Source organism: Alnus glutinosa, chromosome 7 (genome assembly GCF_958979055.1).
Source record: "Alnus glutinosa chromosome 7, dhAlnGlut1.1, whole genome shotgun sequence".
NCBI classification, from domain to species: Eukaryota; Viridiplantae; Streptophyta; class Magnoliopsida; order Fagales; family Betulaceae; genus Alnus; species Alnus glutinosa.
The window spans coordinates 16,420,163-16,430,483 of NC_084892.1; the positions used below are offsets into that span (position 1 = coordinate 16,420,163).

General features: G+C 36.2%; 1 protein-coding gene and 1 pseudogene across 1 annotated transcript; one reads left to right on the forward strand and one right to left on the reverse strand.

Moving 5' to 3' along the window:
* Window positions 1–338: 338 nt before the first annotated feature.
* LOC133873716 (NADH--cytochrome b5 reductase 1) lies at window positions 339–7,750 on the reverse strand. The gene is made up of 9 exons (XM_062311463.1): window positions 7,398–7,750; window positions 5,467–5,608; window positions 5,162–5,252; window positions 4,970–5,047; window positions 4,740–4,820; window positions 4,531–4,620; window positions 3,814–3,879; window positions 3,162–3,248; window positions 339–631 (listed from the first exon to the last, which is right to left on the reverse strand). Exons 1-9 carry the CDS (start codon window positions 7,504–7,506, stop codon window positions 539–541), a joined length of 837 nt encoding a protein of 278 aa, XP_062167447.1. The 5' UTR covers window positions 7,507–7,750; the 3' UTR covers window positions 339–538.
* A 415-nt stretch (window positions 7,751–8,165) lies between these two features.
* Window positions 8,166–9,903, forward strand: LOC133873278 (GDSL esterase/lipase At4g10955-like; annotated as a pseudogene).
* The last annotated feature ends 418 nt before the right edge of the window (window positions 9,904–10,321 follow it).

Here is a 10,321-nt window from a genome sequence, read left to right on the forward strand (position 1 = left end):
AAAAAAAAAAAAAAAAAAAAAAAAAAAAAAAAAAAAAAAAAAAAAAAAAAAAAAGCGGGGGTAGCATTTGCTTAGACAACAAAGAGGCTTATGCCGGAAATAGTGGTGAGGAGCGCAAAAAACACTTTTGAGGCAAAAAATTAATTGTCCTCCATGTAGTCGATATTAGGCAAAAGGTGTGGTACATGCACGGCACAGTATGCTTGGGTTATGTTGAATTTTCCCTTACCATGTACTAAAACCCAATGGTGGGTAGGATTGCACATTAGACTTTTTGTTTACCATTCTGGAGTAAACAATTGCACTTCAAAAACATCATTTAGGGGTGGGCAAATAACTGCAAAAGCCATTCCGACAAGGAACTTTTTTTTTCCTTTATTTTTTAATTTCAAAAGCAAGATAGTTTATGAGTCGCTCTAATGCTTAACAGTACCATTCAATGCTAGAAATTAAAGTATAGGATAAAAAGTCTTTCATTCAACCCATGGAAACAGTAAAAGCTGGTCCGCACCAAAGTCAAAGACCTTGCAAAAGCGGATCAGAATTGGAACTGCATCTCAGAGGTATATCCAATGGCATCAAGGTGAGCACTCATGGCCTTGTTCATGGGTGGTGGACCACACCTCAGAATCTGAGGATTAAAGAATCAAAATCAGCCAGTATCCATGTTTATGTAATCTGGAATCTTCTTTTTCATCACAGATATAAGTAGCAAGATATATAATATGCTAGAGATATTTCAGGGAGGGAAACAAAGGGGTAAATCTAAGATAAAATCAGATCAAATTTGAACTAGTTTTATTTTGTATCTTGTCTAGATTTCAATCAGAATTATTTCTTATTAATATGCAGTTTGTCTAAACTCAATTTACAACTTTCTTTACTTCATGTTTAGTTTGTCTAGATTAGAATAAGCTTTTAAAACATACACATGTTTCTTATTGTTGTTGGGATTGGTGTTCAAAAATCAAATTGCATTAATGTTGTTTTTCTATAATTGTATAGTATTGAACATCTGACATATATTATTATTTTACATGTACATATATGTTTCATATTATATGTTTCGTATTTGACTATGGTGTGAGTAATGATATTATCACACAAAATATTATAGTCATAGGTCATTGTAATTTATAAAATATAGTTTATAGCCGTAAATGGAATTGGAAAATTCATCTAGACTATAACATGTCAACCTTAACGATCTATCTTAATTAGGAAAAGTAGGTAGGGCTTCGAATTGATATGTTAGTGTAAGAGCAAGGTAGTGTCATGCACCGAACGGACTCCATAAGTCATCATTCTTTCAACACTGTGATAAAGAATGATGTACGTATACGACAACTTACAACAATTACTCTAAATCCTATGAAGATTGTGAATTCAGATGTAAAGTGTAGGTCACTTTGATGTATAAGAATGAGATCAAATCAGTGGTCAACAATATCTGTAGGTTGGGTGATCGCATGTAGCATGTGAGAAAACCGTCTTCAAGAAGGAATCCAAATCCTTTGTCATGGAACAAAGCGATAAGGAATATTTCCCTTGATGTAGATTTAATGGGAATGATTATCCTAAAACTCGGGCGGGCCTGAGTGTTTCAGTGGTACTTACTGAAACTTTGTTTTGTGCAAAGTGGAATGAAATCTCATAAGGTACAAAAAATGATATATCATGTAATTAAATCAGGTCATCAAGAAAAAAAGGTAGTGAACAAAGTAATAGTGTATTAAGTTTGGTTCGACTACAGAATGATTCTATGGAGGGGTAATATGTAATAAATAAGTAAATCATGGGGATTGCTTAATTAATTTGAAAATACATATTAGAGTACAGTCACATTTGTTTAGTGGAATCAATTGTGATTAAATAGTGTCGTGTGATTTTGTCACCGACCTATTTGAAGCTAATTATATTTTTCCCTTTAGGTCCCTCTTTGAGTTGATGTAAATTAACCATATGTTATGAGCCTCGGTTATGCATTTAATTATTTGGATTGTTTTATTTGATAAAACAAGGGCCAAAGGAATTTGATTCCTAAGTGACTTATTACTTAGAGTTCATGGGGCTTAGGAATTTATTTCTGGGCTTAAGCAATTAAAGAGCCTTGGGCTCTTGCTATTAATTCCAAAAGGCTTAAATAGAGTTAAAGGAGCATTGGGCCTTAGGGATAAGACCCAAACTCATACTTAAGAGAAGGTATAACTTAGCCCTAGACGCATGTGGAGAATATTTTCTCCCCATGGCCGCGTGATACAGGGGCAAGTGAAGTAATTTTCTCCACTTGGACGTGCATCCTAGATTGTAGGAGTTCTAGTTCTCATATGACTTTAGTCTTATCTCTGCTACAACTTCAGTTTATCTTTTAACCCTATCATGAGTGTAAATCCAAGTCTATAAATAGAGGGTCATAGTGAAGTATTTTTTACTAATTCATTACTTCAAGTTTGTGAGTCTACACTCACAGTCATATTTAGTCATCAGAGAGAAAATCTAGAGGTTGAGTCAAGAACACATACTTCATTCAACATGCAAGGAGCAACTCAACCAAAATCAAATAACCCTAATTGCCTAGGAAAGGCCAAATTCGATTGTAAGTACCCTGAACATGTTTATTTAATTGATCTAACCTCGTTTATCTTGAAGAAATTTTTTTCCTAGTATCGGTATTCCGTTGCGCATACTCTGTATAATGCATGATCTCCAACAATTGTGTGCAAATATATATAGTGCAAATTATTGCCCATCTCAACTTGTTTACCAAATTTTGAGATTTCTTCATTGTGTTGACACATTTATCACTTTTTTCTGATTAGATTGTGAGTATCATAAGGTTTATTTGTGTCAACAAACAAAAACGAGAGAGATGTCTGTCATCCTTCACATTTTTTTGGCTCAATACCACAAGTTCATTTTGCTGAATCCTAGCCGATCTAAAAAGAAAAATGAGAAGTCGTGACTTTGTTAGAAAGAGAGGGGACTTGGTATGAAGGGAGAAAGGGAGCAAGCAAAACAAGGTTGAAAGTCCCAAAATATTTAGGAGGGATACAGTAATTTTCATAAATTCTGAAAGAAAAAACGAAACAGATTTTAGGGGCAATATATGTGAAAGTGCTAAATTTAAACTACTTTTTGTAGGAATATAAAGAGTCCCTTACCTGAATATCAGGTGCCGGTGCAGGGCAGTGGGTATGAATCATTTCCTTTGATACAAAGCCAACACCGCCATGCCATACTTCAGGAGGCTGACGAAGTAACATTATTCAAGCAGTTAGTTCAAGATAGAAAATCAGCTAGGCTGCTTGAATCATGAGATTGCACATGCATTACAGTAGTACCGCCCATGATACCCACAAATGATTACTACTTTTTTCAGTACATGAAAACCAAGAGCAAAAATTTAGATAACATAGCTAATTAATCCGTCAGACAAACCGTTGCAAATATAGAATGCATTCATCGGACAAATCCATGCAGTTCAGATGACAGGGAGATGCAGTATTTAGTGCTCTTAAAATCAAAGACGTGGACTTTTGGGCATACACTAGACAAGAAACTCTTTTATATCAAAATGACACCGTGCCCACGGAATTATGTAATTATGTATACCTATTCTAAGTAAATGGTTTGGTAAAGCTAAGCTATAACTCCATCTGTGGGGCATATGGATCACCGGCTATCACACAAGATAATGAAAAATGAAGAAAAAAAACTCAAAGTATTTCAAGCCCTTTCAAAACCATGCGCAACAATTATAACCACAAGGAGGAATAATAATTTAGGGACAAGCTGCATAATTAGGAAACAAACCTGATTCAAGACATAGTAGATTTTAAAGCGGTCCGGGTAGTTAGTTGCAAGACCATCCAATTCTTCCTGCATATATTTAAGAAGGGCATTCACAGTTCAACTATGATGATTTAAAAAAATCCAATAAACTGAAACAAGGCCCCTTTTATAGGAAATGCAAAAGAGAATAAACATTTACTTAGAGATGCAATTGACAGGACTCCCATGAATTTTTTCTTCAACAATTAGAAAACTTAGTACACCAGAACAAGCATAATCAATAAATCTTGTCCTACATATTCACTCCTCTATCAACATATGTGTACAAACAAATTTATTCAAGGATGATCCTGAACTTTGTTGAATGGATTTAGCTACGACTCTTGAGACTAGACAAAAATGATATCAATACATTCTTATCCCGAACCCCAAAATAGAATTATGGACTTAGCCAGGCATCTTGGGACTAAAGCAAAATGTCAAAAAAATATCCAGTTCTTATTCTTAACTCCAAAAAAGAATAGTTTGTGTAAAGTATTGTCTCACAAGGATCTGTTAATTACAAGGCCCACTGGCGGACTGAGCTTGCCTACCTTTACAAACATAACTTATAGAACATCATAGTGTGGCCCACATGGACTCCATTGAGTCTCAAAAGCTCAAGTATTTCAATAAAGTTAGAAAAATACTGAAGTAAAAGATACAAGGACACATAATAGAGAGCATAAAAACAATTACCTTTAAAAGAATGTCCTCATATGTGACATTGGCATAAATAAGGTGCACCTTTGCCGTGTCTTTGGGGTTTTCTAATATGACTCTAGCAACCTAGAGTGAAGGTAAGAAAGAAGCAAAAAATGTAATCAACACCAAAACCTTCTGAAAGATGAAAGTACCATATCTTAAAAATGAACAAGTATGCAGCAAAAAATAATTTCCATACATACTTGGAACATTGGAGTAATTCCAGAGCCTCCAGCAAGCATGCCAAATGCTCTAATTTGGCCGGGTTGATACTTGAAACGACCCTGGTAGCAGTATCACTTTTTAAACAACTTCTACATTTGGAAACAAGGAAGTGGCCTTCTAGATAGGGGGAAAAAGGAAAGCAAAAAGAAAAAAGAAAAAGATGATGCCAAAAGTGATTTTTAGATAAATATACAGAAGGAAACTTTACCTTGGGTCCCTTTACAGAAAGATAATCTCCAACCCGCATCTCACGAAAATGGTGTGACATCCTTCCTTGTGGATACATCTAATTACAGGAAAAAGCAAGCAGAAGACCAACTCAAAAGGGTCGAAAACTATAGCGTAACATAATCCAACTGAGCAAAGTCAAATTTACCAATAAAAAGTTTCAAATATGAACCTTTATAACTAGCTCAAAATAACCGACATCAGAATCCAAAGTAGTTGGTGTATATGGCTTGATAACCACTTCACCTTGGCTGTCCTTGCCTCTGTTTTAGAAAGGAGCTAGTGATAAGACACAAAAACATTGATACAGAAAGGAAAAAATTATGAATATCCTGTTGATTGATATCATTGACAAATATTTGCTGAGACAAGTGCCCCGGAAATCATTTAAGAAATTATGCTATTCATAGATAAGGAACTCATAAATTTAGGAAAATAAAAGTTGAACTTGTAGAATGCAGGGGAACAGAACCAAACCTGCAACTTATATGTTGTCCAATTGGAAGACCCAGAACCGAAGTTGGTGCAGGAAGTTCAAACTTGAACTTCGCCACATTATGGCTCAATTCTGTGCGCTTTACAAGTTTAAACTCCTTGAAATTCTCAGGATCTAAGCAGCCTGTGAGCACAAACCATGATTTGGGACGTTTGCAGAGAACACAAATAAATGTATATCGTGCAGAACAAAATGACTTCACATAGAAGCAGGGCCAAACTAGTCTTCCAAAAAGTACCAGGGGGGAGGGAAAGCAAGAGACAACAAAGTTTATATGTGAATGAATAGATCCATGTGCAGATGAGCATCAGCCAACTATCATGTAGCTTGCAAAATATGGTTCGTGCCATGCTTAGCTTCTATAGCATAGAGACTGTTTTATAAATTTAGAAAGTATTTAACCAGATATAGATAATCAGGTGTTTAGCTGTGCGATCAGCAATTTTGAAAAAGAAAAAAAAAAAAAAAAAAAAAAGGATGGCAAGGGGTAATATAATGAACTGAACACATTTCCAAAATTCTCACCCTCAACTATCAAAAGCATAAACTAGAGAAATTTGAAAGTGTGAATGAGAAATACAAGTGTCCCAGAAGATACATGAAACTGGGGGGGTACAAAGAAGTCAGTCAAGCCAATCTTTTCCATTTTCTCTTCTTTTTCCTTTGTTATTTCAATAAAAATCCTGCCAAAATAACCATTGAGTTTATCCAGCTTGGTTTGATTGCAAGTGGATAGACTAACTCAAGCTTGAGCTTGAGCTGCTCTCAAGATCAAACACAGCTCTCTATGCCATTACATAGAGGTGATTCTACAAAGCTCATTCCATCCTCTGTCATATATCACTTGTAAGTATTATATATATATATATAGCTGCAGAACATCTACCTCAACTATCAAAAGCATAAACTAGAGAAATTTGAAAGTGGTCGAGGTAGGCTTGTGCAACTATCATGCCTTAAGCTTAAGCCTGAAACGTATTATTTGCAAAATGGACCTGAATGAGTGTGTTAACAAGCCAAGCCAAGAATGCTCACAAGTGGCTTAGTTGATTACTAGTCCTTCAAGTTATAATCACAAATATCAAATATGGCTCACTTTACAATTCAGCTTCTTTCAGGAAACTGGAACTAATAGAGTCGAAATTATTTCTCTCCCAAGTATCAAATATATAAAATCACTATTATGAAACTCCCAACTGAATAATAATGATAATACAACTCACTCACAAGTGCATCGGAGGTAAATTTATTAAAATCATAAAGTTTTTTATTTTTCAGGACCCAAGTGACTAACTTCTGCAGAATGCAAGACTTAAGTACTACGAATTCATAAAGATGCATCCTATGACAATTACAAAAACTCTAATAAACAAAACAAAACAAAACAAAATTCCAAATAACTAAATAATTAATAGAAAGAAGCAAATCTAATCAATCTTTGATCCAGTTATAAAATATGCACCGAAGGATGCTGATCTAATGCATTTAAACATTCTTCATACTATATTACATATAGATACCATCGCCGGGAGAAAAAGATTTTGTAAGCACATTCTAAGCAGAAAAAATCCATTTGAAAAAATAAAGACTATTTTATAAAGCAGAAAATAATATTGTTAGCCGTTTCTACATCAATATCACCCCTGGATAGCAAGCATTGGGGGAAAAAGAAAAAAGTATGATTATGCAACAGCTCATCAACAGCCCTGATTAGAATGGGGGTATGTCACAGAAATACACAATTCTTAGCTCCTCCAAACAAGAAACATAAAAACAAAACAGAAGGTCTGTACTAAAACATTAGCTACCTAAACATGCTACAATCAAGACATTCAGTTTGACCATCTCTGTAATATACAAGCAGCAAATTTTAACATATTCCAAAATCCCAACTCAAAGTTAAAGGTCAAACCTTTGGGTTTCTTGGAGGAGTAGAAATAGAAAGCACCAGCACCAATGGCTACAAGAGCCACTGCTGCACCCACAAGAATCTGGGTGTCTGCGGTCTGTAAGAAATCCATGATAGGATACTCCCGATCGTACCAACTGAATCAAGAAATGGGCAGGAAATGAAATAGGCAGGAGATAAAATGGGAGAGTGCCTGGGTCTCTCCTAATCCTGGTCGCCGTGACAGTGACAGAGGAAGAAAAAGAGAGAGTGAGAATGAGAAATTTGGTAGGTGAGAAAGAAGACAGTGTGTCCGCCTGTCCGGCGAGCGGAGTGGCTTAAGACTAACAACCGAATCTAGTGCACCTACCAACGTCTTCTAATTGTAGGGTGGGGGTGGCGTACATAATAAAGTCATATAAAAAATTACAAATTATTTAGGGTTTGCCTAAAATATAAATTATTTAATATTTTTATATAATGTAATATTAAATAAATAAATAATAAATAAAAATAAATAAATTAGTCATCGAAGGCTGCGCATAATAAAGTCACATAAGAATACAAATTAATCAATTATGTTCATGATGATTGATAACACGACCATTCGGTATCAGAATTAATATTTAAATTACAACTTATCAAAATTTATCATATAATTGTAAATAATTTGTAATTGTAGATGAGAGGAGTTGTGTACAACAGTACAAGCGCAAATAAAAGCAATGAAGTCAACCATTTTATTTATAATGTATTCAATTGTATTCACTCTTTTCTAAAAAGCATACATGAATGGTATGGTTAATATTCATGCAGCAATGAATGGACAATGTAAGCATTGAGATTTTCTCTTTTATTTAATATTCATTCACATTATTTGACCCAACTACCCAAGCCTACCTAAAACTGCGTATGGCCAACGGTTTTGTATCGCCCGCACGTGGTTTCTACTTTCCATAAAACAAAAGCTAAAACAAATAAATAAACGAAGGTGTAAATATTATTTAGCTTATCAACTTATAGCTATTTTTTATGAATCACTATGACCTAAAACAAGAGTCATGATATGGTCATTTAAACTATCAATATGTTATAATATAAGCATTCCATTAAGAGATTTTGTCTACTTGGATTGAAAATTGCACATGACCACTTGGACTAAATTCTTTCTAATGAGCCCTTGTGGAGATAATATAAATATATATTATATATATTAAAACAAAATAAAAAAATAATAAGTTTTTTTTTTTTTGAAAAAAGTAAGGAGGTGGCTACTTTTTTTTGAGGGAGGGGATGGCTCGCAGCAACGCAGACAAATGGGTGGCTCTCTACCACCCCAAATGCATAGGGTGGCCACGCGCTCACCCCAGCCCTATTTGGGGTGGCTTGCAGGCCATCTCGCGCGAGCCACCTCCTTACTTTTTTTAGTTTTTTTCTTTTTAAAAATAAAAAATAAAAATAGAGTTTTTAATTTTAGGTTTTATATATTATATTTACATTGACCTATGCAAGTAGCACAAGGAAATGTAGGACTACTGGAACGAAGACTCATGATTTTGACTTAAACTTAATTCTCGTTGGCTTACGCAAGTAACCCAAGGGAATAAGAGAGACTACTGGAATTAGGGCTAAGCAAATCCCCGCAAAACTTGCACTGCCCCGCAATCCCTGCCTCGCCCCGCAATCCCCGCAAAGCCTAAAACCCGCGGGTTGCGGGGGGGACCTTGAAATTTCTCAAGTCCCCGCTCCGCTCCGCCCCGCAGATTAAAAAAAAAAAAAAAAAAAAAAAAAAAAAAAAAAAAAGGTAGGAACTTTCAACTTTTCTAACCTAACCCTAACTTTAAGGCTTTAACTTCTCTAACTCCTTGAGCGCGGCAACCCCTCACTGTTCCCCCCTCTCCCAATCTCTGATCTCTCCAGTCTGACTCTCCCATTGAAGGTCTGTTGCTGCCAGTTGGTGGGAGTTTTTCCATTTTGAGCTGTTTCATCATCTTGTAGATGATGCTGACTCTTCCATCTTTAATGCCATCTGTAAATTCAATCCTCCAGCGTCTCACCGTAACCACTCACTAGATGGAAGTCCACGATACGTGATTGCTTTCCGAGGCACCTTAATGAAGGGAGGCTCCTTCTTACGGGATCTCAAGTTGGATCTGGACGTCTTTCGGAATGGACTTGTCCGGACATCTCGTTTTGAGATTGCTATCTGTAAAGATTTGGTGATTCAAATGTCCGGTTAGCTGGCCATTCCCTTGAGTCAGCAATTGCAATGCTTGCTGGAAAAACTATGGGCAAGACCGGCAACTTTCTCGAATCTTTTCTTTTCAATCTGCCATTCAGTTCTGTCCCAATTGAAGGAATTAAGGGTGAACGACTGAAACACCGGATTCGAATTGCTAAAAGTGGGATCACAGCAGCACTCACTGTTGCTAAGAAGACAAAACACCAGAGGAATACGGAGGAGGATCAATTTGTGCTTTGTATTTCAGAGTCAAGGGAGTTCCAATTTTTCTCACCTTGTTCTAATTAAAATCAAGCTTCTTGTTCCAATTTTTCTCACCTTGGCATAACCCGCGGGATCCCGGCCCCGCAACCCCGCCCCACCCACACCCGCCTCATGCGAGTGCATGGGATTTTCCACGGGGTGCGGGGTCAAAAAAATCCCCATCCCCCCGGGCTCATGATCCTACCTTAAACTTAATAATCATTCACCTATGCATCTAGCCCAAAAGAATGAAAGATTACTGGAATGAAAACTCACTCATTATTAGCCTGACAAATAGCTGACCCAATATCCACATAGCCCAAGCCTAATTTTAGAGTCACCCAGGTGTCCGCAAGCCCATCAAGCACATAACTTGAGGCATACGTCGCCAAAGTGGCAAAAAATCCACATAATCATGAAATCACAAATCACTCTCCTAAAGAGTAGGAAAGGAACGCCCACC

Coding starts and splice junctions, on each gene's coding strand:
- LOC133873716 (XM_062311463.1), bottom strand. CDS start 7,506: ATGGATTTCTTACAGACCGCAGACACCCAGATTCTTGTGGGTGCAGCA. Junction 4,621..4,739: donor GAATTACTCCAATGTTCCAA/GTATGTATGGAA, acceptor CCTTCACTCTAG/GTTGCTAGAGTCATATTAGA. Junction 3,249..3,813: donor TCTACTATGTCTTGAATCAG/GTTTGTTTCCTA, acceptor TTACTTCGTCAG/CCTCCTGAAGTATGGCATGG.